Genomic DNA, 26,928 nt, shown 5'->3' on the forward strand with positions numbered 1-26,928 from the left:
ATACACAGTGATACGGATTTGAATACCTTCTGTAGAGCAAATTGGTTATAACCCCTGTCTCTCCAGCGCTGTCCAGGACAAGGTATGAACAGAGCCTGCCAAAAGCACTGACTGCCTATTGGACTGGACATCCTTGGCATGGTTTTCCCCCCAACCTTTGCCTTCAGTCCTCCTGTTTTGGCAGGCCTTAAGACTCTGCACTCTAGACCACTACTAACCAGTACTAAAGTGCTTGTGGTCTCTCCCCAAAACATGGTAACATTAGCTTCCACCCAATGTGCACCTTTAATTTACTTGTTAGTCCTTTGTACCCTGGGCTTTAAATGCTGCTAGTGGTCCTGCAGCACTGATTGTGCCACATACTTGAGTAGCCCTTTTTGAACATGCCTCAGGCCTGCCATTGCAGCGTGTTTGTTCAGTTTTACACTGCAATTCGGCCTGAAAAAAATAAACCCTTTGCCAGGTCTAAACCTTCCTTTTTAAAACATGAATGTTACATCTAAGGTAGTCCCTTCATAGTCCAGAGGGCGGGATGCAGTGTATTTAAAAAGTCGGACATGCCCTTTTACATTTTATATGTCCTGGTAGTGAAAAACATCTAAGTTTGTCTTTCACTACTGCAAGGCTTACATCTCCCATAGAATAATGTTGGGTTACCATATTATATTTAATAAGTGATAAATTTCAATTAGGAGCAAGTAGGGAAGTCGAGTTTGGTCTCTAATGAGTTGTAATTTTCAGCCCTATTTAATAGTAAAGTTGGATTTTAAGTCACTGTTCTAAAAATGCCACTTATAGAAAGTTGGCATTTTCTTGCCCCAACTAGTTGGAGCCTGCAACCTGTATCCACGGTCACATGACTGGATGTAGCTGGCAGCTGATCTTTGTGTATTACTTCCAGACAGCAGGACAATGGGGTATTAGATGCATCAGGATGGGAGGGAGGAGCTGTCACCTACCACACTTTCACATCACCAAGGGTTATGGCACTATGGTTACTCCCTTAATAGAACTGACTCTGAGAAGCAGCTCAGATAGGTGATCTTGACAGAGGTGTGTCATAACGCTTTTGACATCCTGAAGAAGGCCATATGCATGGCACCCATGCTCAAGGCCCCTGACTTCTCCTAAGAGTTCATTGTGCAGACAGATGCCTAAGAGCATGGCATAGGGGCAGTGCTCTTGCAGCTAAATAAGGAGGGCCTAGATCAGCCAATAGCCTTTTTCAGCAGGTGGTTACTTCCCAGGGAACAGAGTTGTAGTGCAGAAAAAGGGAAGCAAAGGATTTTACACTAATCTTTTGTGCCCACGGACAAGATGGGGCCAGGGCAGGGAAGAACAAAATTCAAGAACCCTCTGTAGGGGGAAAGCTCTAGAGACTTCTTACGCTTCAAAGTGGGCACCAGATATAAGTAGTGGACCCTCAGACCCCCAACCCTTCAGATCACTTCTAGACCTGTGGACTCTGCCAGGAAGAAGGACTGCCCAACTGTTAAGTCTGCCCTGCTGACCTGCATACTGACCAGGGCCTGCTGTTGCTGCAGCGGGACACTTTTGCTGCTGTAAGCTGCCCTGCTAAACCTAGTCTGCCTGAGTGGACCTAAGACTCAAAACAGTATCCAAGGGTCAGTTAGCAACCCCCGGTCAAGCAACAGGGACATAACAGGCTTCTTCAATGGCGGTGCAACTCCACACATCTTGACGCAACCCGCTGTCAACTCTGGCCAAGTGCGACGCAGCTCGTCCTCGATGCATATCAGTGCAATTCCTCACAATCCCTGCTGGCTTCTTCGATGTCCAGATCAGCCCAATGTGATACATCTCGTTCGCTGCGCCAACACATCACAGTGCACATCTTTGGATGCCCCACCGGCTTCCTCTGTGACAACAGAGGACCTCGTATTGCAGCTCTTTGTCAACAGTCATTGTCTCTGCTGCTTCTCAACGCATCTCAAAGCCGGATCTTGCATCGCAACTTCTCATCGACAGCTCCTTAACACCGGTCTGCACAGCTTGATTCAAGGTCTTCACATGTCTACGCCCAGAACCGCAAGATACTTTTCAGCTGACTGAACTCAGTCCTGTATCCTGCTTATGCTTTATCGTGGTAGGCCTGAATTTGTAACTTGTACCTGGTCTACCATGACCAGATAACCACAGTTGGCGCTTTCTAATTCGTAATACTTGATTTTCACAATCATTTTAAAATTGCATATCTTCAGTTTTACTAATTAGATTTTTTTCATTTTTGTGTCTACTAATTTATTACATTTTGCTCTACTTTTCTAAATTTGTGTAGGATGCTTCTTGTGTTGTGTCTTTACTGTATTGCTGTTTGTGTGTTGTATAAATACTTTACATGTTGCCTCTAATTTAAGCCTGACTGCTTTTTGCCAAGCTACCGGAGGGTTGAACACAGGTAATTTGGGGTTTTGCTTGTGTTTTACCCTGCCAAGGATTGTAGTCGCTTCTTGAGTAGGGTTTCACCCCTTCTTAACCAGTAACCGAAAATCCTACACTGCGCCTGTCTGGAAAGAATACAATTATGAACGCCCCTTCGAGCATTACAAGTATATTTGTCTTACCTTCGTAGAACCTGTCAGAGCCATGATTTCTGAGGCATTTTCTTACATTGTCCACCTTGGTGGGAATAATCTATTGTGCTGAATTATGCATTAATCTGTCATTTTCTGCGATGAGTTAAACAGGGAAGTGGCCCAAAAATTTGTTTTTATAGAGCATATAAACCTAGGTAATGGAGGTGGCCCCTATAACGTCCTGCTGACTCTTCTTTTATGAGCAGGAGCTGATCTTTTTCTTACACTTTATTTTACTGGACGAAGGGTATGCACTTGCCTTTTCATTCAGGATTAAAAATTGCACCGAAATGCATAGGCGGGGCAGATTTCGAAAGGGCGCAACAAATGTATATAGAACCCAGTTCATTTTCTTGTAATCTGGACTAAATCTCTCTAGAAAGTAATATTTTAACAGGTTTTATTTGTGTACTACAGCTCAAAATAAAAAAATCCTCTTAATAGTCCCCCAATACATGTGGGAAAAAGTGTCATATTGTTGTTTAAATGTAATCCTTCCCTTTAGTTTCCCTATTGTTTTTTTGCGGCAAGGATGTCTTTTTTCAAAGCCACCTCCCAATGTCCAGAAGTCCCCATGGATTTTTTGTTTTCAAATGCTAATAAGCAAACATTAACATCATTCCCCTGTATAATTCTAGATTAAAGCTAAAGGGGCATTAAGGCCATACTTCAAGGTGTGAGATTTCACATCAAACGAGGTAGTAATTTTGATTTTTGTGCAAATGGAAACATTTTGCAGTAACTAGATTACTACATATTTTCTCGTTTGCATGCCTTTTGATTGTTATTTACAACTGAAACTTTTATAGTGCTCAAACCTGTGGGAGTTAAACCACACCTTAAGCAACACAATAATTGCTTGTCAAATATGGACACCTTAACAATCTTGAACTGCAAGTCTCACGTCATACTCCATACAGCAAGCAACCCAAAACAGCTGGACAGCGGAGTACATAGGTGACACACCTGTTGTAAACAAGGCTCGACCAACAATCATTGACAGACACGGCTCAGTCTTTCCCTCCAGTAACCAAGGTACAAGTCAGACAAGAATCCTTGCTGAAGAAACAAAGCACATGTGCATTATTCGCCCAGCAGGCACTCCTGGTTATCACCAGACATCATAAACTTAATTCACCTCACACCATTGTAGTACTTATGCCTCGTACTCCGATGGCCCATTTTGAAAATTACGAAATACCCTTTATCTGCACCTGTTTAAACACCCATAACCAGAATTAAGAGGGTAGGCCCTCAGTTAAAGTAATGACACCAAAATCAAAGGAGTGATAGGTGCTGGTCTTTAATGTGCCAGTTGTTAACAGCTTTCACTTGCTAGTGCCCTCTCAGTCTGGCTAGATCAGAAGTCCACAGCAGACCATCCCTTTGCTTGGCATACTACAGAGAGAAAACTAACAATGTTCTCATTCCCACACCATTTCACCCCAGCTCCGAGAAGAGCACAGAGCTCATGCTCCTCTGACAGTTTCTTGCTGGCAGGTCGGACTCTTAACCAGTGGGTTGTCAGGCTTTTGGCTCCAGAATGTTAACGGGCATTTCCACCAGGAGCTACAGTACCCTCTTCGCTCAGCCTCTTGTGATCTAATGTTCTAGATGTTCACAGTGAAACACATTAGCGTAGAACCCTTCCTCCTCTCAGCATAGATACTCAGTGACAAAAGCTCTTGACATACATAAGTTTCTGCAAACCATAAAGCACCTCCCTTGGAATCTAGGCATGTGGGAATTAGCACCCATTAGGGTTGAAGTTGAGACTATGGACTTTATTGTTCATCATGACAGTAAAAGATAAATAATTCTGCTTTTCCATGGGCCTCCCACCTGGGTTAAAGAGTTCTGTGCTCTTGCAATTCGTCTGCAACGTGAAACTAAGGAATCCCTTAAATTAGTGCGGGTCTCAGAGTACAATGCTCTGAACTTATTTAGCATACACTACACATCGCTTCTTATTAGACTGTTGCATTGGTAAAAATAAGCCTTCTTTTAGACTTTGAAGTACAACATAGAGTGGATTTATTGGCAGGTACAGGTACTTACAAGGTTCAAGTACTTTCATATTTAAAGCCCACCAGGAGTTGCTAATGTTTCTCTGATTCCACCAGCCGGCAATGGTTAGATCTGGGAAAGGACATATTCTACACACTAACAACACTTCATGCACCAACACACTAAATTAGGTGGGTGGGACACAGAGAATACAACACAGACTGTATCAAATTAAAGTCCTAGGGTCTGTGCCTTCCTCCTCTCTGTGTAGCTCCACTGTCCTCCACAGCCCCTCTACACTGCTGTGCTTAGGTGCGTCTGGGTGTCTGTGGGCTGGCAGATCATGGAAACCTCCCTTGGGAAAAAGGAACACCTGCAGCCTGCCCAACAGCCCGGCTGCAGTTTAAAGCATGACGGGCTTAGCTGTGGCCTGCCATCTCTGTCACGGTATGTTATTGAATTGAAACATGGAAAGAACAGATGCACCCAAGGCGGAATTATTCAGTGAGAACTGACTCAGTCTGGCGCGTTCATTTTGCAGATGAGTGAGAACGGTTGAGGTAGAAGTTAGTTGCCGAAGATAACCAGGTGCGTCAACCATTTCATTTTTACCTTGCAACCACAACGTCCTCATCTTTTGCCACTAACCCAAGTATATGTCCTGTACTCGCACAGAAGCCCATTGCTTGCACGGTTCTGTTTTGTGGTACTTTGTCGGTCCCAGTAAGCCCAGTCTAAGCTGCAGGCGGCTGGCTTGCAGCCTCTATCACCTTGGGCTTTGTGGAATGAAAGCCAAAGCCACAGAAGAAATTACTGCATGAATATGAAACTACATAATGTGATCTATTACATTTATAAACTTCAGGGCAGAATGTTATTCAGGAAATAGGGTAGTAAAAAAAGAAGATTCAAACTCTTCGCATGTACTGTGCCTGCCAAATCTATGCCTAATTGTTGCAGCAGCTTGGAAGGGAGAATTATCATTAAAGATGAACAGTGTGAATCCTACTGCGGATTGGTTAGCAATCCCAAGACTTGTTTTCTTTATGTCGCAAAAGTTTTAGAGGCACCATTGAATTACCGCTGCTTGTGAATGCTATGCTTAATTGTTGCTTAGCGCTTCGATGTATTCAAGAAATTACATCCGTTGATTAACATTTTCGGGGAAAGAGCAACCAACTAAGACGTTAATAAAGGCCTTTCATCATTTCCCAGTCTTCACACTTTTCTAGTCAATAAATGTGATGTATTTTATTTAAGCACAATCATATGCGCTGTATATTAACTTTTCCACGCAGTCTTTGCTGGGCGCAGAAAGGACAGATGTATGGGAATTGTAAAAAATCCAGATATGCATAAAAACTGTTCAAGTGCATAAAGCAGCCCCATCTGGAAGACATCTAACAGAAATGAAGTTGTACAAAACCATTCCATTGATAATAAAGCTAATTTTTATGGGTCTGACAAGTATGTAATTATGTTCAGTGGTGCTTTTCAGATTTTATCACAGTCAATAAACCGCAGTGGTAATTTCAATCCCATTTGACATATTTACATGGAAACATTTGATTGGAGGAATTAGTAACCCTGAAAGCCTTGATAGATATGTTTTAATGATCTGTGACCTGCGCAGTCCCTCATCTGTTTATTGTTGCAACAGGCGAGAAGTCATTCCTGTGTGACCTCTGTGGCTTCGCCGGTGGGACCCGACACGCCCTCACAAAGCATCGACGGCAGCACACAGGTCAGTCCAAGCCGTCTTTCATGTCTATGCTCTTTGTCTCTGTAGGGGCGGCTCGAGCAGGCGGATACAGCATATGAAAGGCAGCCCAGGCACTGGAATGTTCCCCCTGTCCGCCATTTTCTTTCAGTCTTCTATTCTTCGTTAGAAGTACAATATGGGCTAGATTTCACTTTCTCCTTGACTTTTTAAGTGGCTGAAAAATATTGAGTTGCAAAGGTCAGGTGTCCAATTATTGTACACTGAAGCATATTTTCTAAAACTGATATGAGACAGCACATGAAGCTTTCATTTTGTTTTCAGGTTTGTATTACTTTGTCAAATATATTGCTCAGCTAACGCAAGTATTATGGATTAGAGCGCGGGGTTATGGATTGCTCAAATTTGTTTGTGATCGCAGAGCTTTTTGCCCTTTAACTTTCCAACTCAAATTCTCTGGCGTTTCCATAAAGAGTACCAAACCCTGCAAAAACACACACTCTCAAAGAAGGAATTGGCTGTCTAGAACCCATAACTGGGCATGCCACACGTAAGGTTCAAATGCAAACGATTATCAACTTCAGGCGTGAAGCACACTTCCTTACCAACCTCCCCCTCTTACACCCCAAAGGTGGTGCAGTGAGAGAGAATAGTTTAACCCTTTGTTAGAATAAAACAGATTTTTGAGGCGTGCAACGTGTAGCTTGAAACAGATGAGAGATTATTTAGTGATCTTGATGGTGTACTCAAAATATGTTTGCCGCTTATATAAAAGAGGCCCAATTCCAGGAATTTATATCTGAATGGGCCAAGGGGGCGTTTGGGTGGGCCAATGTGTGCCCAATTTTCAACAATTCCGGAGGTAGCTTACAACCTGGGTTCTGGTGCCACTGCACCTGCTTCATCATTGGCAGGTAAACCCTCTCTCGTCTTCCCCAACACACACCTCCCCACTGCAGTTTGCCTCGGACATGTGCTAAGCTCACCATCAGGCTGTTTCCTTTTTACGGGCATGCCCAGAGTTTTGTTTCAGGTGGTATTTTTCATCCTATCAGTACACAAATAAAACAGCTATTATTAAAACAATGCACTATGAAATATATTCTAGAGATTTCTCATTGGCCCCTGACTGATAATTAAAGTAAACAAAGGTGAAACAAAAAAATCACATTTGCCAACATGGAGGAAGCACTTTACAGGGCTTTCTCTGTGGCCTCTTCTGCTGTTAGTGGGAGGGCCAAAGGTCATTTTTGGGTGGGCCCAGCCCACCTGGCCCACTCGCTAGAGCCAGGCCTGATATGAAATAGGGTGACAAAGGGTGCCTGATCTCAAAGCGTTTATCGCATTTTAGTGGGATGGCTCATGGGATCTTGTTTACGATGTATTGTTCCGAGATTCTGAGCAAATCATTGATGTATCCATCTTCTAACATGAATGGTGCTAACCGAGGATAGTACCTGTATAAGAATCCTTTGTGTCATCTTTGTTCTTGCGTCATCACTATCCCCTTGCTGAAATATTCTAAGAAGTTTTTCTGTTGTTAATGTCCAGTTTTCCATATCCGAACACTACACACCCATGGGTGTTGGGACCATCTTGTTAGATTGACTGTAAAGCATACAATAAATTGTTGACGCAGATCACTTTTAGAAAAAGGGGCAACTACTAATCTGGGGTAGAAGATCTTGTAAACATTTCTCCTAGAGCAACAGCATTTTGGTGAACGAAAAGCCATATGACAAATGCATTTCCTGTGATAGTTTCGATCGGATTGTGTGATTCTTTCTTCCAGGATACTGAAGGCATCTGCTATTTTTACTAATGTCAAGGGCTTTAAATATATTTATTTTTAGACACCTGTAACTCGAGTAATAACATTGTAGCACCTTTCAGTTTCAGCATGCTTTTCAGGAAACAATAACAGGATCACTGCTCTCTTGCTTCAATTTACAACAGCACATTAAATGAAAATACACCCTTTGTTTTCTATTTCATTACACATCAATGAAATAGTAAAAATATTACTGAAGCTGGGGGCCTACCGTTTTAGAATCTCTGTTTGAGTCTCTCTTTGAGTTTCTCTGTTTGAGTCATTCTTTTACAATCTTGAACCCACAAAAAGCGGCCATAAAACCAACCACAAGAGGTTCCCGCACACCAGCTGAAGAGTATTCAGCTCCATCTCGGAGTGTTTTAAAAATAATGGTAAGTTTTCTTTGGGTCACACATTCAGTGACCCAGGAGACTTGCACTATATTTTTTTTAAAGTTTCCCTGGTGGCTCCTGTTCTACTTGCCTGCCACACAACACTTCTTTAAATTGTTGGTGGTGGCTCTGCCTCTACCTCGGGCACTACAACATCTATAATGCCTAAAACATGAAGCCCATGCAGGGCCATCCAAAGGCAAAATCTGTTTTTGGCCCCTGGGTGGGTCTCTCTGGGGCTCAAAACCCCCTGCCCCGCCCCATCATAAGGCCTTGGGGGGGATCAGGTTATCATTACCAAACTAGATTTTTCAAAACAATTTTTTCACGCCACAGGGACTAAGTCATAAAACAGCTGCCAAACGATTGTGTTGATGTGAGGCAGATAATCATATCCAATCTCTTGATCTCCCAGACCCACGGTACTACTGCGTCTCTCTATATATACATAAATTTTGAACCTTAATTTCTCAAAAACTACTGAACGTATTTACATCAGATCACTAAAAGCACACTTTGTCTGTAAAGATCTATCTATCTTCCAATTTTGGTGTAATCCCCTTCAGCGATTTTTTCCTGCATCACTGTTCAGTTTCCTATGGAAAAATGCATGCGCAAAACACGTTTTGGGACTCTCCCTTTTTGTTGGTCCCCACTTGACAGATCACCCTAGAATGTTCAAGGAAGAAGTTGAGGAAGATGAACCTTTTGTTTTCGAAAGTTTTGTGAAGTTTTGTCATACGGCACCAAAGGTAGTAGCAAGCCATATGGAAATTGGGTCCTTCTCCTTCTAATATTTTTAAAGAATACTAAAATAAATTATTAAATCATACAATATCAACATATAAGCATTCTGAATACCAATTATAATATGGTCCCACCTTGCCATCTTGGAACTCATGGTTTATAAATGTCACCAGAACCCAACAAACCAGGAGAAGGACCTCCCGACACAAACTGAGGCAAACAACTGACATCTCATTCCTCAAATAGGAGGTTAATTGTCTCCTTACTAAATGCTCCACAGAGTTCCCTTTCCTGGTTGGTTGGTATACTGGCCTTATTCGTATTACACCCTCTTCTGACTTAATCAGTCCGAGGATCACCAGAGCACTGCAGCCATACCTCAGCCACACACATCTTCTTATTTGAGAGGATTGCAGCACTTTGAAGCCTGACCACAGAGATTCTTAGCCTGGAAAAATCCCCAGTTTCTTCACCATAGAGAGGACCAAACACGTGTTGGCTGACCCAATCTCTCACTCATATATTCTACTGACATAAACTCCTCTGATTGCAGTGTTGTTTTTGACTTTAATCTTTTCATTGAATACAATAAATGAATGTCGCTGAAATTGTATAACACTGATATAAACTGAATTTGCTCTCCCTCAACATATTTAGGAGAGTGGAGAGATTCACAGTGTCAAAGGCTGCCCAATGGGTCAAAGTGGATGATGAGGCAGAAATTATAATGTGTCAGCTATTTTTAAAGCTTCAGTTTCTGTGCCAGAACGAGATTTTAATCCTGATTGGACCCAATCTAAATGGTAGTTTTCTTCTATAAAGAGTTTGAGCTGAGTCTGCTCTCATCTCTGTTATACTTTAGGTAGGAATGGCAGAGTAGAGAATATGTGGAGGTTTTTTTCCAGAACTTTTGGACGTGGCCTGGCCTTTCTAACAGTTAAAAGACTTGGTCTGTTTTTAGAAGTTCCGGGACTGTTCTTGAAGAAAGAAGGGTACAATTCAGTTTCAGCCAAAGGGTGCCTCAGAGAATCTGATGTCTCAAATAAGTATGATAGAGATGGGTAATGAAAAATGGGAGATGGCCTAGCCATCACAATACTAATAAGTTCACTAGGCAGACCTCACTGAAAGAACACCTCATGGGGTTAGATCTACTAACTTTGTCACTGTCTTCAGCTTTCCGAGCAATTGAGATGGAAAGTTCAACCTTTTTCATCTTCTCTAAAAAGTTCACATACAAATATGTGATGTTAAAAATTTTCATATTTTTAATGATATAGCACAACCATCTGTTGGCACTGTTTGTAAACTGTGCAGATTGTGTTAGTCCATAGCTATTATTATTGTTTTGTTGTTGTTATTATTATTTTTATTGTGGTGTGAGAAAGTAGCCTCTTTCTAGCCTTGTTACCCCCACTTTTGTTTGTGAGTATATGTGAGGGTGTTTTCACTGTCTCAATGGGATCCTTCTAGCCAGGGCCCAGTGCTCATAGTGAAAACCCTATGTTTTCAGTATGTTTGTTATGTGTCACTGGGACCCTGCTAGCCAGGACCCCAGTGCTCATAGGTTTGTGGCCTATATGTATGTGTTCCCTGTGTGGTGCCTAACTGTCTCACTGAGGCTCTGCTAACCAGAACCTCAGTGGTTATGCTCTCTCTTTCCAAATTGTTACTAACAGGCTAGTGACCAATTTTACCAATTCATATTGGCATACTGGAACACCCTTATAATTCCCTAGTATATGGTACTGAGGTACCCAGGGTATTGGGGTTCCAGGAGATCCCTATGGGCTGCAGCATTTCTTTTGCCACCCATAGGGAGCTCTGACAATTCTTACAAAGACCTGCCACTGCAGCCTGAGTGAAATAACGTCCACGTTATTTCACAGCCATTTACCACTGCACTTAAGTAACTTATAAGTCACCTATATGTCTAACCTTTGCCTGGTAAAGGTTGGGTGCTAAGTTACTTAGTGTGTGGGCACCTTGGCACTAGCCAAGGTGCCCCCACATCGTTCAGGGCAAATTCCCCAGACTTTGTGAGTGCGGGGACACCATTACACGCGTTCACTGTACATAGGTCCCTACCTATGTACAGCGTCACAATGCTAACTCCGAACATGGCCATGTAACATGTCTAAGATCATGGAATTGTCACCCCAATGCCATCCTGGCATTGGGGAGACAATTCCATGATCCCCCGAGTCTCTAGCACAGACCCGGGTACTCCCGAACTGCCTTTCCCGGGGTTTCACTGCAGCTGCTGCTGCTGCCAACCCCTCAGAGAGGTTTCTGCCCTCCTGGGGTCCAGCCAGGCCTGGCCCAGGAAGGCAGAACAAAGGACTTCCTCAGAGAGAGGGTGTTACACCCTCTCCCTTTGGAAAAAGGTGTCAGGGCTGGGGAGGAGTAGCCTCCCCCAGCCTCTGGAAATGCTTTGATGGGCACAGATGGTGCCCATCTCTGCATAAGCCAGTCTACACCGGTTCAGGGATCCCCAGCCCTGCTCTGGCGCGAAAATGGACAAAGGAAAGGGGAGTGACCACTCCCCTGACCTGCACCTCCCAGGGGAGGTGCCCAGAGCTCCTCCAGTGTGCTCCAGACCTCTGCCATCTTGGAAACAGAGGTGCTGCTGGCACACTGGACTGCTCTGAGTGGCCAGTGCCAGCAGGTGACGTCAGAGACTCCTCCTGATAGGCTCTTACCTGTGTTGCTAGCCTATCCTCCTTCCTAGGTAGCCAAACCTCCTTTTCTGGCTATTTAGGGTCTCTGCTTTGGGGAATTCTTTAGATAACGAATGCAAGAGCTCATCAGAGTTCCTCTGCATCTCTCCCTTCACCTTCTGCCAAGGAATCGACTGCTGACTGCTCAGGACGCCTGCAAAACCGCAACAAAGTAGCAAAGACGACTACTGTAACTTTGTATCGCTGATCCTGCCGCCTTCTCAACTGTTCTCCTGGTGGTGCATGCTGTGGGGGTAGTCTGCCTCCTCTCTGCACTAGAAGCTCCGAAGAAATCTCCTGTGGGTCGACGGAATCTTCCCCCTGCAACTGCAGGCACCAAAAGAACTGCATCACCGGTCATCTGGGTCCCCTCTCAGCACGACGAACGTGGTCCCTGTAACTCAGCAACTCTGTCCAAGTGACTCCCACAGTCCAGTGACTCTTCATGGGTGGAGGTAAGTCCTTGCCTCTCCACGCTAGACTGCATTGCTGGGTACCGCATGATTTGCAGCTGCTCCGGCTCCTGTGCACTCTTCCAGGATTTCCTTTGTGCACAGCCAAGCCTGGGTCCCCGACACTCTAACCTGCAGTGCACAACCTCCTGGGTTGTCCTTCGGCGTCGTGGGATCTCCTTTTGTGACTTCGGGTGAGCTCCGGTTCACTCCTCTTCGTAGTGCCTGTTCTCGCACTTCTGCGGGTGCTGCCTGCTTCTGTGAGAGTTCCCTACCTTGCTGGGCACCCCCTCTGTCTCCTCACGCAATTGGCGACATCCTGGTCCCTCCTGGGCCACAGCAGCATCCAAAAACCCTAACCGCGACCCTTGCAGCTAGCAAGGCTTGTTTGCGGTCTTTCTGCGTGGGAACACCTCTGCAAGCTTCTTCATGACGTGGGACATCCATCCTCCAAAGGGGAAGTTCCTAGTCCTCTTCGTTCTTGCAGAATCCACAGCTTCTACCATCCGGTGGCAGCTTCTTTGCACCCTCAGCTGGCAGCTTCTTTGCACCCTCAGCTGGCATTTCCTGGGCATCTGCCCAATCTCGACTTTGTCGCGACTCTTGGACTTGGTCCCCTTGTTCCACAGGTACTCTCGTCCGGAAATCCACTTTGGTTGCATTGCTGGTGTTGGTCTTTCTTGCAGAATTCCCCTATCACGACTTCTGTGCTCTCTGGGGAATATAGGTGCACTTTACACCTACTTTTCAGGGTCTTGGGGTGGGCTATTTTTCTAACCCTCACTGTTTTCTTACAGTCCCAGCGACCCTCTACAAGCTCCCATAGGTTTGGGGTCCATTTGTGGTTCGCATTCCACTTTTGGAGTATATGGTTTGTGTTGCCCCTATACCTATGTGCTCCTATTGCAATCTATTGTAACTATACACTGCTTGCATTACTTCATATTTTTGGTATTATGTACATATATCTTGTGTATATTTGCTATCCTCATACTGAGGGTACTCACTGAGATACTTTTGGCATATTGTCATAAAAATAAAGTACCTTTATTTTTAGTATATCTTTGTGTTGTGTTTTCTTATGATATTGTGCATATGCCACCAGTGGTATAGTAGGAGCTTTGCATGTCTCCTAGTTCAGCCTAAGCTGCTCTGCTATAGCTACCTTCTACTAGCCTAAGCTGCTAGAAACACCTCTTCTACACTAATAAGGGATAACTGGACCTGGTACAGAGTGTAAGTACCCATTGGTACCCACTGCAAGCCAGGCCAGCCTCCTACATTGGTTGTGCAGCGGTGGGATAAGTACTTGTAACTACTTACCACTTTGTCATTTTGTACTTTTCATAAGAGAAAAATATACAAAACAAGTTCAGTGTATGTACACCTAACCAAAAAGTTTTGCTTTTCTTCTCTTACTCTATTTGCTAAGTGCTGAAAAGTACCTCTAAACTTTCAAACAGTTTCTAAAAAGTTGAAAACGTTTTTTTTCTGTTTCCTTAAAAAGTTCTGAAACTTTTTCTTTCTTTTTCTGTCCCTTAAACCTTTTCTATCATGTCTGGTACAGGTCCTACTCTTGATCTGGTCAGCTCTGCTTATGACCACCTTAGCTGGAAAGGTGTAAGGAGTCTCTGCATTGATAGAGGTTTAGGGTTAGGGAAGAATCCCTCTAGAGAATTGTTGATTAACATGCTCATTGAAAATGATAAGGCCTTAGCTGGCACATCTGTTGAGAAGTTAGGAGATGGTTCACACTCTGATTCTGGGGCAGCCCCAGCAAGAATGTTAGATGGTATTCTTTCCAACTTGCCCCTTAGCAGACCACCTAGCATAACTGGTACTAATGTGAGCTCTCATCACAGTAAGGATGTCATTCCTGCAGGTCAAGTTGTTAGAGTGCCAACTGTTAGGGTAAATTCTCCCTCTGTTCATTCACACCATTCTTCTGTGTCAAAGCATGCCCAACCCACCCACCCTCATGACAGAATGTTAGAAAGGGAGCTCAATAGATTGAGAGTGGAAGAGTCCAGGCTGAAGCGTAAACAGCAACAGCTGGCTCTAGACAGGGAATCTTTAGACTTAGAAAAGGAAAGACAGATGTTGGGGTTAGGACCCCATGGTGGCAGCAGCAGTATTCCAGACAGTAATCCTGTGAAAGAGCATGATTCTAGGAATCTGCATAAGATAGTTCCCCCTTACAAGGAGGGGAATGACATTAACAAGTGGTTTGCTGCACTTGAGAGGGCCAGTGTTGTACAGGGGGTCCCTCAAAGTCAGTGGGTTGCTATCCTATGGCTATCTTTCTGTGGAAAGGGTAGGGATAGGCTCCTTACTTTGAAGGAAAGTGATGCCAATAATTTTACAGTTTTAAAGAATGCACTCTTGGATGGATTTGGCTTAACCACTGAACAATACAGGATTAAGTTCAGAGAAACCAGAAAAGAGTCTTCACAAGACTGGGTAGACTTTGTTGACCATTCAATGAAGGCCTTAGAGGGGTGGTTACATGGCAGTAAAATTTCTGACTATGAAAGCATGTATAGTCTGATCCTGAGAGAGCATATTCTGAATAACTGTGTGTCTGATTTGTTACACCAATATCTAGTGGACTCAGATCTGACCTCTCCCCAAGAATTGGGAAAGAAGGCAGACAAATGGGTCAGAACAAGAGTGAACAGAAAAGTTCATACAGGTGGTGACAAGGATGGCAAGAAGAAAGATGGTGAGAAATCTCAGGATAAGCATGGGGATAAGGGTAAAACCAAAGATCCTTCTTCAAATCCTAAACACTCTTCAGGGGGTGGGGATAAAACAAATTCTTCCTCTTCTTCTTCACAACCTACACACATTAAAAAGCCTTGGTGCTTTGTGTGTAAAAATAGAGGCCATAGGCCAGGGGATAAGTCCTGTCCAGGTAAACCCCCTGAGCCTACCACCACTAATACATCAAGCTCTAGTGCCCCTAGCAGTAGTGATAATAGTGGTGGGACTGCTGGCAACAGTCAAACTAAGGGTGTAGTTGGGTTCACTTATGGGTCTATCATAGAAACTGGGGTAGTCAGTCCCAAGACGGTTTATGTCACACCTAGTGGCATTGGCCTTGCCACACCGGCTGCTTGTCCCCTTACAATGGATAAGTACAGGCAGACAGTTTCAATAAATGGTGTTGAGGCCCAGGCCTACAGGGACACAGGTGCCAGTATCACTCTGGTGACTGAAAACCTAGTAGCTCCTGAACAACACATCATTGGACAACAGTATAAGATTATTGATGTCCATAACTCCACTAAGTTTCTTCCCTTAGCTATAGTTCAGCTTAGTTGGGGTGGAGTTACTGGCCCTAAGCAGGTGGTAGTGTCACCTAGCTTACCTGTAGACTGTCTCTTAGGTAATGACCTAGAGGCCTCAGGTTGGGCTGATGTAGAGTTTTATACCCATGCAGCCATGCTGGGTATCCCTGAGGAATTGTTCCCTCTCATTTCTACTGAAATTAAAAAGCAAAGGAGAGAAGGCCTGAAAACTCAGGATCCCTCTCCAACAACAGGTAAAAAGGGTATCACGGTATCCCCTAACCACCCTGCCATTCAGGATACCATTCCTGTGGTGGGAGAAACCTCTCCTGGGGTGGCACCTGTTCCAAGGGAATCATCAGCTGGCATAGCTGTACTCCTTGAGGTGGAAGTACCTCTCTGTGGGATAACTAATATTGGTGAGAAAAAGAGCCCCATTTTAGTTAACATGGAGCATCCCTCCAACCCTCTCAGAGAAACTTTAGTGCAGAAACCCTGCACTACCTCACAACACTTAGGACAGCAACCCTGCCCTAGTGTGGAGCTCATGCCTAGTGTGGAGCTCATGCCCTAGTGTGGAGGCCCTGCTCCAAATCAAGAGAAACAGCATCCCTGTTCTCTCTTCCAGCCATATGGACAAAGTTTTTGCCCAGCTATGGCTTTACTGAGACAGCATCCCTGTCTGGCATTCTCAGCACTAGAAATAGGTCCAGTGGACAATTCCCACTGTTCTAAACTAAAACTTACTGATAGAAACTCTGAAAATATATCTTCACATAGTTGGTTAGCTAAAAAACTTCAAACAGGGTGGTTTACATCCCCACAGGGAAGTAACCATATAGTGGATGATAAAGGGAGTAACCAGTCTATTGCAGAGCTACTCTCTACTTATCACCACTTAGACAATAAAATCTCAACTGGCCAAGGTTAGCCTTATTGTCCTTCGTTTGGGGGGGGGGGGGTTGTGTGAGAAAGTAGCCTCTTTCTAGCCTTGTTACCCCCACTTTTGGCCTGTTTGTGAGTATATGTCAGGGTGTTTTCACTGTCTCACTGGGATCCTTCTAGCCAGGGCCCAGTGCTCATAGTGAAAACCCTATGTTTTCAGTATGTTTGTTATGTGTCACTGGGACCCTGCTAGCCAGGACTCCAGTGCTCATAAGTTTGTGGCCTATATGTATATGTTCCCTGTGTGATGCCTAACTGTCTCACTGAGGCTCTGCTAACCAGAACCTCAGTGGTTATGCTCTCTCTTTCCAAATTGTCACTAACAGGCTAGTGACCAATGTTACCACTTCACATTGGCATACTGGAACACCCTTATAATTCCCTAGTATATGGTACTGAGGTACCCAGGGTATTGGGGTTCCAGGAGATCCCTATGGGCTGCAGCATTTCTTTTGCCACCCATAGGGAGCTCTGACAATTCTTACACAGGCCTGCCACTGCAGCCTGAGTGAAATAACGTCCACGTTATTTCACAGCCATTTACCACTGTACTTAAGTAACTTATAAGTCACCTATATGTCTAACCTTTACCTGGTAAAGGTTGGGTGCTAAGTTACTTAGTGTGTGGGCACCCTGGCACTAGCCAAGGTGCCCCCGCATCGTTCAGGGCAAATTCCCCAGACTTTGTGAGTGCAGGGACACCATTACACGCGTGCACTGTACATAGGTCACTACCTATGTACAGCGTCACAATGGTAACTCCGAACATGGCCATGTAACATGTCTTAGATCATGGAATTGTCACCCCAATGCTATCTTGGCATTTGTGAGACAATTCCATGATCCCCCGAGTCTCTAGCACAGACCCGGGTACTGCCAAACTGCCTTTCCCGGGGTTTCACTGCAGCTGCTGCTGCTGCCAACCCCTCAGAGAGGTTTCTGCCCTCCTGGGGTCCAGCCAGGCCTGGCCCAGGAAGGCAGAACAAAGGACTTCCTCAGAGAGAGGGTGTTACACCCTCTCCCTTTGGAAAAAGGTGTCCGGGCTGGGGAGGAGTAGCCTCCCCCAGCCTCTGGAAATGCTTTGATGGGCACAGATGGTGCCCATCTCTGCATAAGCCAGTCTACACCGGTTCAGGGATCCCCCAGCCCTGCTCTGGCGTGAAACTGGACAAAGGAAAGGGGAGTGACCACTCCCCTGACCTGCACCTCCCAGGGGAGGTGCCCAGAGCTCCTCCAGTGTGCTCCAGACCTCTGCCATCTTGGAAACAGAGGTGCTGCTGGCACACTGGACTGCTCTGAGTGGCCAGTGCCAGCAGGTGACGTCAGAGACTCCTCCTGATAGGCTCTTACCTGTGTTGCTAGCCTATCCTCCTTCCTAGGTAGCCAAACCTCCTTTTCTGGCTATTTAGGGTCTCTGCTTTGGGGAATTCTTTAGATAACGAATGCAAGAGCTCATCAGAGTTCCTCTGCATCTCTCTCTTCACCTTCTGCCAAGGAATCGACCGCTGACTGCTCAGGATGCCTGCAAAACCGCAACAAAGTAGCAAAGACGACTACTGCAACCTTGTATCGCTGATCCTGCCGCCTTCTCGACTGTTCTCCTGGTGGTGCATGCTGTGGGGGTAGTCTGCCTCCTCTCTGCACTAGAAGCTCCGAAGAAATCTCCTGTGGGTCGACGGAATCTTCCCCCTGCAACCGCAGGCACCAAAAGAACTGCATCACCGGTCCTCTGGGTCCCCTCTCAGCACGACGAGCGTGATCCCTGGAACTCAGCAACTCTGTCCAAGTGACTCCCACAGTCCAGTGACTCTTCAGTCCAAGTTTGGTGGAGGTAAGTCCTTGCCTCCCCACGCTAGACTGCATTGCTGGGTACCGCGTGATTTGCAGCTGCTCCGTCTCCTGTGCACTCTTCCAGGATTTCCTTTGTGCACAGCCAAGCCTGGGACCCCGACACTCTAACCTGCAGTGCACAACCTCCTGGGTTGTCCTCCGGCATCGTGGGATCTCCTTTTGTGACTTCGGGTGAGCTCCGGTTCACTCCTCTTCGTAGTTCCTGTTCCGGCACTTCTGCGGGTGCTGCCTGCTTCTGTGAGGGCTCCCTACCTTGCTGGGTGCCCCCTCTGTCTCCTCACGCAATTGGCGACATCCTGGTCCCTCCTGGGCCACAGCAGCATCCAAAAACCCTAACCGCGACCCTTGCAGCTAGCAAGGCTTGTTTGCGGTCTTTCTGCGTGGGAACACCTCTGCAAGCTTCTTCATGACGTGGGACATCCATCCTCCAAAGGGGAAGTTCCTAGTCCTCTTCGTTCTTGCAGAATCCACAGCTTCTACCATCCGGTGGCAGCTTCTTTGCACCCTCAGCTGGCAGCTTCTTTGCACCCTCAGCTGGCATTTCCTGGGCATCTGCCCAATCTCGACTTTGTCGCGACTCTTGGACTTGGTCCCCTTGTTCCACAGGTACTCTCGTCCGGAAATCCACTTTGGTTGCATTGCTGGTGTTGGTCTTTCTTGCAGAATTCCCCTATCACGACTTCTGTGCTCTCTGGGGAATATAGGTGCACTTTACACCTACTTTTCAGGGTCTTGGGGTGGGCTATTTTTCTAACCCTCACTGTTTTCTTACAGTCCCAGCGACCCTCTACAAGCTCACATAGGTTTGGGGTCCATTCGTGGTTCGCATTCCACTTTTGGAGTATATGGTTTGTGTTGCCCCTATACCTATGTGCTCCTATTGCAATCTATTGTAACTATACACTGCTTGCATTACTTCCTTTTGCTATTACTGCATATTTTTGGTATTGTGTACATATATCTTGTGTATATTTGCTATCCTCATACTGAGGGTACTCACTGAGATACTTTTGGCATATTGTCATAAAAATAAAGTACCTTTATTTTTAGTATATCTGTGTATTGTGTTTTCTTATGATATAGTGCATATGACACCAGTGGTATAGTAGGAGCTTTGCATGTCTCCTAGTTCAGCCTAAGCTGCTCTGCTATAGCTACCTTCTACCAGCCTAAGCTGCTAGAAACACCTCTTCTACACTAATAAGGGATAACTGGACCCGGTACAGAGTGTAAGTACCCCTTGGTACCCACTAGAAGCCAGGCCAGCCTCCTACATGTGGACATTATTCATTTATTTAAAGATATAAGTAATGACTCTATATTTAAAACCAAATAATGTTTTTGTATGTATTACAGTTTGTAACTTTTCTGTACTTAATGTTGAATGTCATCAGTCAGCTAGAAAAGGATCATCAACACTAAGGAGGAGTGAGAAGTTTTTATGGGGTCGACCCTCAGCTTCCCAAACTATAATCCAGAATTTAAACAAAGGAGGGTTGACCCAGATTTCTTAAATCACATGTAGTACTTGGTTATATGCGTCACCTCACAAATATGTAAAGTCAGTGAGCGGTCGGCACCCTACTAAATAAGTGTTTTTGCCATATTTCTTGGATATATTTGTTGGGTCCTCACCCACAGGTACCATCTGTGGCCTGCTTCATCATTGGACCCACATCACCTAGTGTGAGTGGGTGGACTCTAAGCATTTGTCAGTGGAGCACTGAAAAGTACAAAGAAAGGGATTTAGTGAATGAATTAAAATTGCTTAATAGGTACTAGAACTATGATTTGATGAGTAAGATCTTGGGCAAGATTAATAGCAGTGAAATGACCCTATGGTCCTTGACATCAAAAGGTCAGCATGTTTCAGCTGTGTAACTACCCCCAGGGGTCAGTCAGCTCTCTTCAAGACCATATTCTTACACTGTTAAATCCCTGCGTGATATGGTTGAGTTTTTCAACTTAATTCAATGCATTCATAACAAATTGACAAAGCATGCAAGTCATATTTAGGACCCTTTCCTTGATATAGTCACAGCTGAGAAAAGAGAATATATAAGAGTTAAAGTCATGAACTTATATTCCAAACTGCATGTCATGTCACTAAGGCACAGTATCCTATAGGAGTGCGGTAAAGCACGCCAGCCAATGTGATTCACCCCTTAATCTGTCAAAACAAGTTCCCGAAAGACACAAATATATACAAATAAAGGCACAATAGACAGATGAAAAATAAAATTAAAATCAACCTTTAGAAGTGACAGTGTACAATATCCCCACATAGAGTGGTAATGGTGTCATTCTCCCTAATGACTTATCTGTTAATAAGGCATCATGGGGGCTTTGCAGGAGAGGTGGTCCCTGTAGTCAAACACTAAAAAGAGGACAATCATTTGTTTGCTTTGTGATGAACTCTATCAAATTGTCCTACTGATCGTGTAGGGTCAAGAGTTTAAGGCACATACTTCATCAAGGGATTGTGTCTGTGGCATGACCTGCATGTATCCCTGCAACCCTGGATGGTTGTACTGATACATGCTGGCCACGCCACTGGGACGATCAGTGCAAAGCAAACTAATTGTTGTCCTCTTTTTAGTGTTTGACTACTGGGACTGCCCCTCCCCCCAACAAAACCCTATGATGCCTTCTTAATAGAGAAGCGATGTAAGTAGAATGACACCATTACCTCTCTGTGTGTGCATGTCATACCCTGTCATTTTTAGCGCTGTGCTTGCAAAGTCTTATGTTATTACTAAAAACATTTTTTAAAGGGACTTAGAACCCGCCCCTATTTCACCCCTTACTTACTTGAACTTCCCATTTGTTCATTCAAACGTTGCTCTAACGTTGCTCAAATTTACTTGCTTTTTATTGGCTAGCAGGTCACTTCCTGCTCTCCTGTTCTGCTTTTGACATCGTGTGGAGTGTGGCTGAAGTACACCTTCCTGTTTTTGGTGAATAATTACTTTTTAGTGTTTGTTTGAGAAACGATACACTGAATGAAAGTCAATTCACATTGAAATGTGTGTTAAATGTCGGACATCTTCTAATGGAATATGGAGTGCAGATGTAAAGCAAGCTGCGAGCGGACTCATTATGTTGTGTTTTTCATTACCTAATATTACATTTCCTATTAATAACAGTTGTAAATATTACAATTATTTGTGTTTGTTTCTTAAATTACCGCACACTTATTTTTAAAGAAAAGCCATTTGTATAATTGGGTGACGTTTTATTATGAATTGTTATTCTCTATGTGACTTATTAAGAGGCAGTCACAATTGCAGTTATCTTACATGCAATAGGGTCATGATTTGAATGGTGCAGCAGGTGCAGAGGCACTAGAGCTAAGCATTTTCATAACTCCTCTAAGAACAAAATATTGCAATATTTTACTACTAAGCAAGCAGTCATAAGTACAGTTATCTTGCGGCACTAGGGTCATGATTTGAATGATGCAGCAGGTGCAGTGGGACCAAGCCCAAAAGCTCTAGGAACCCCACTAAACACAAATTATTACTAATTGTTACTTTTAAACATGCTGTCACAAGTTCAGTTGTCTTGCAGGCACTAGAGACATGGCTTTAATGGTGCAGCAGGTGCAGTGGCACCAGTGCCACAAGATGTCAGATCCCCTCTAAACACAGATGATTGCTAAATTGTACTACTAAACAGGCAGTCACAAATGCCGTTACCTTGCAGGCATTAGGGTCATAATGTGAATGGTGCAGTGGTACTGTGCCCGAAAGCTCTAGGAACCCCACTAAACACAAATTATTACTACATTTTACTTCTAAACAGGCAGTCACTAGTGCAGTTATCGTGCAGGCATTAAGGTCATGATTTGAATGGGGCCGCAAGTGTAGTGACAGCAGGGCCAAAAGTTCTCATAGCTCCTCTAAACACTAAATTTTGCATTATTTGAATACTAAACAGGCAGTCAAACTGCGGTTACCTTGCAGTTAAAAGAGGCATGATTTCAATGGTGCTGCAGGTGTAGTGCCACTTTACTAACAACACATTACTGTACTGTAATACAGTGCCATATTAAATAAGGTACAAATTACGGGTTTGTAATCCTGGGATAATAATTCACCACACATCGCAACCTTAACAACTATTAATGGTTTATCAAATTTAAAACAAACATTATTATAACCTTTTTCTAAGATTTATAATCCAACTAGTAAGATTGAATGCAAAAGAAAAATCATAGTTGAAACCTATTGGCTTTGCCAATGCTTGTCAAAGGTTGATTTAATTTTATTTTTCATCTGTCTATTGTACCTTAATTTGTGTCTTTGAGGATGCCTTATTAATAAATAAGCCATATAGGTAGAATGACATTCTGTGCGTGCATGTTGTACAGTGTTGTGTTTATATGTCGATTTTAACTTTCTTCGGTCTGTTGTTCCTTTATTTGTATATATTTGTGTCTTTGAGGAACTTGTTTTGATGGAGTAAGGGGTGAATCACACATGTTGGCATGCTTAATGAACTCTAAAGGGATACTTTAAATGTCTAATAAGTTCATGACTATGACACTTACATATTCTCTCTTAACTATCACCATATCAAGGAAAGGGTCCTAAGTATAGTCTGTATTTTAGTGTCCATGCTTCTTCAACTTGTTATGAATGCATTGAATTATTTTGAAAAACGCAACCATATAATGCAGGGATTTAACATAGTAAGAATCTGGTCCTGAAAAAAGCTGAGTGATCCCTAGTGGCAGTTGCACGGCTGAAACATGTTGACCTTATGATATCAAGGACCATAGAATCCTTGTGACAGATCACTGTTTTTAATGTTGCACAAGACCTTACTCATTAAATCATTGTTCTAGGATCTACGAGGTGAACGTTCAGAGCCCACCCACTCACACTAGCTGACATGGGTGTGGGTCCAATGATGAATCAGGCACAGGTGGTACCTGTGGGTGAGGACCCAACAAATCTATCCAAGACATGTGGCGTGAGCACTATTTTACCTGGGTGCCGACCGCTCACTCATTTGAGATATTTGTGAGGTCACACATATAACCAAGTACTAGAGGGGATTTAAGAGAGGTGGGGCAATCCTCCTTTGTGTACACTCAGAATGAAAAGAAACCTGTTATTATTTAAGATTAAAAAACATTTTGCCATTATCTTCTTTCATCGCCTCCTCAGTAGTACTTTTGGTATTTTTCTACAAACAGCAAACCCCTAAAAAGGACTTTATTGTTCCATCTTGAGGTTTATACACTGAGCACTAAAGAAAATCTATACTGAAGACATTAATTTGTCCTTTTCATGTGGACACCAAAAATATTTTGAAAAGGCGTACCTTTCCAGATATTTAAAATGAATCTGCCATCCAGATATTTGAAATTAACGTGGAACCTTAGTTTGGTAGGGTAACTGTTCCCCATGCAGGTCGCCAGCCCATAGATTTGTCATCAGTTGGCGTTCCTGTTTATCGCATTGATCCATACCAGGGACCAAAGCGAGCTCACTATCAGCTGCCATTCACAGCTGCAAAGTTCACAGGTTAACTCCGAATACACCTGAGTCTCTAGGCAACCCTCTCCACTACCGAAAGCACTAGCACAGCCGGTTCTTACATCCAGAAATGACACGAGTGATGGTAGCGTGTGAGCCCCCGTTTTTGCCTTTTTCTTTTCTTCTCTGATCTCAAATAGAAATACAAACAACTCTGGCCAGGAGACTGTGACAGAGCACATTAAATGTGCCTCTTACCACATACCTGTTCACTAGGACCTCTCATTCCGAAACAGGAGCATCAACAAAATGCATCCTTTTGTTATTACTGGCAACAATTTTGTTCTTTCAAGAGGAAACAAATATAGAGTAAACAACCACCTTAGCGTGATGGGGCACGAGTGAGGCACAGTATTTCCTGAGTTTCGATAAATGTACAATAGCTTGTCTGGACATCAGATAATAAACTAGCTTTCTGATCCTCCCTACTTTGCCTTATGCATTTTCTTATCTCCTGTATGTTCTAGTTCTAGCAAGCAAGTTTAAATCTCCTTTATCTCGATTTGGCATTTCTTTCTCCTGGGTAACTTCAAACGTTTGGTCCTTTCAATGCATATTTCTAATTTCTCAGCTCCTGTTAAAGTGTGTTTTGATGAAAGGCTATCTTGTTCGTACAATTAACACATTGGATAGCCCCTTACAGTTAACAAAAGGACCTTGCTGCCTTTGCTAGTATTGTGCTCCTTGGTGAACCTTTTCAGTCTTGACGTTGCTCATTACTCAACATTTTTATTTAACACCAAGCCTTGAGAGAGATATTAACCCCGCCTAAGTCTTTCAAGGCAGATAAGGTAACAGTTCAGGCAGTGAAGCCTTGGGTGGCATGTCACCCCAAAGAAGACTCTTCCATGGAGCTGCTTAACCATCATCTCCAAAATGACAAGCAAAGGCTCTGAAAACTGTGCCTTGAATGTCACTTTGCCCCACTCACAACAGATTCCTATATCTGAAGCTTTCTGAGCTAATTTATTTTTCTCACCAGGTTTACTCATAAGGAGACATAGGTCTGAATCTTCTCTGACGCATAATCTCTTAACGGGATATATTTAGCATAGTTATTTGGAAGAGTAAGCGTTGTCCCCTAGTCACGCTTGTTTCTGAAATAAAATGCACTCATTTAATTTTAACTGACTTTGTATATCGCCTCTTGACCAATAGAACCTTTGTTTTGTTGTATCAGTGGATCACATGCGCCATATTAGGTACCCGAGCATTTTTATTGTGAAATGTTTCCATCCTCATGAATAATCTTAATATTTAAAAACCACAAAGGGGATCAGATGAGGCAAATAATGGTTTGCTCATTTGACTATCGTGATGAGTCTCATGGTGAAGTACTTGAAAAGTCAGTTATGTGGATTGAATGGAGATGGAAGACATTTACGGAGTAGTAATTAGCACAACATGATGTGCAGGAAAAACCATTAAAAGAGTACCGCTGTAGTCCTTTTTTCTATAAAAAAAAAAGTAGGTGAGTTGTAACTTATGGGAAACGATTTACAAAGTAATGGGCTGTTATCTACTTGGTGTTTGTCCAAATTGCTGTAGTCTAAGCAGCAGTTGGCAGCAGATGTTGGTTGATCTTTGACCACCCTTTTCTGCAAAATAATATGGCCTCTGTTCTACACGGTTGGGTGCATCAGACACAATATCTTATAGTTACCTGTATGACCTTGCAGAATGTGGCATAATATGGTTACCTTGCACATCAAGCACTACAACCATCCTTATTGTTGTTTTCTTTCTAATGGATGGATTGATAAACAGATTCTATCCAATTTTTATTTTTTTCATTTATTTGTGAATTGCAATGCTTGGTACTTGCTGTGAGTGGTGCAGACGAGGAAGCTTTTGGACTAATAGCAAGGGTTTTTCTGACGCACACTTCAGTTCTCCTCACCTTTTCAGCCCGAGGCCCTAAGCGGGAACTGGAATTTTTTCAAGCATCTGCACTAGATAATTCGATTGGTGTCAGACATGGTTCCATCCCACCTCCGAAATTGAGAGCACACACACTCATATAGTCACCAACCCTGCATGCTGACATTAGTTCTTCTTTTTTCTGCAGACTCTGAAGCGGATCTGGAGGTCTGCTCACACCCTTCTTTGAGACACTTCCAAAGTTGAAATAGGACCGTGTGGAAGGAATATGTCTTCCCCAAAAACAGCAGGTTTTAAACCGTGCAGTGTCTGCAGATCCACATTACATCTGTGTTTGGCACTTGGGTTACCAGGCTGTCAAAACATCCTGTGAAAAATGGCCTCTGATGCATCTAAAGTCCATTGGAGAGCTCAAAACTGTATGATGCCAAAGACAAGAAGTGGGAGTGGCTCCCAGTTGAAGTCCAGGAGCTGTTTGTGGTGCTGATCCAGATCCCCATCCTCCTATAAGTCCTGGACAAAGTCAAAAGACAAGGTGTGATGTAAACCCAAGAAAATCAAGCAGCATTTCACTCCTTACTGTTGGTCCAACTTCATGGAGAAGTTGTGTAGTCAGCATTTTAAAGACCTGGAGTTATCCAGTTTGGAACAGATTCCAAGGTTAGAGCTAATACAGTACAAATTGTCTTAGTCTTTGTTGACTCCACTGCAGATTGAGGGCTTCACAAAGGCAATGCTGCAGCTGTTTGGAATGGGTGAGAGTCCCTATAGTGTGCCTTTGGGCTTTCTGGCTCATTTGGGACCAGCAGTCACATTTCCACTGGTGGGTCCTTCTCCAGCACCTACAGATCCTCCTCTGCTGTAACCCGGCCCCTGCCACCTCTGGACTACACCTCCTCACCTTTGTCACAGGCTGCACCAGTTCTAGACAGTTCGGTGCCAATCTCTACTTTAGAGGCACCAGTTC

General features: G+C 43.8%; 1 protein-coding gene across 2 annotated transcripts in view; it reads left to right on the forward strand.

Moving 5' to 3' along the window:
* ZNF407 (zinc finger protein 407) overlaps positions 1-26,928 on the forward strand; it is a 1,574,765-nt gene that overhangs the window by 997,466 nt on the left and 550,371 nt on the right. For both annotated transcript variants that reach the window (XM_069219421.1, XM_069219420.1), the window contains one exon: positions 6,265-6,348. In XM_069219421.1, the coding sequence (XP_069075522.1) occupies positions 6,265-6,348 (84 nt within the window). The remainder of the gene's footprint in view (positions 1-6,264; positions 6,349-26,928) is intronic.

This window comes from Pleurodeles waltl, chromosome 2_2 (assembly GCF_031143425.1).
Source record: "Pleurodeles waltl isolate 20211129_DDA chromosome 2_2, aPleWal1.hap1.20221129, whole genome shotgun sequence".
In the NCBI taxonomy this organism is placed as follows: Eukaryota; Metazoa; Chordata; class Amphibia; order Caudata; family Salamandridae; genus Pleurodeles; species Pleurodeles waltl.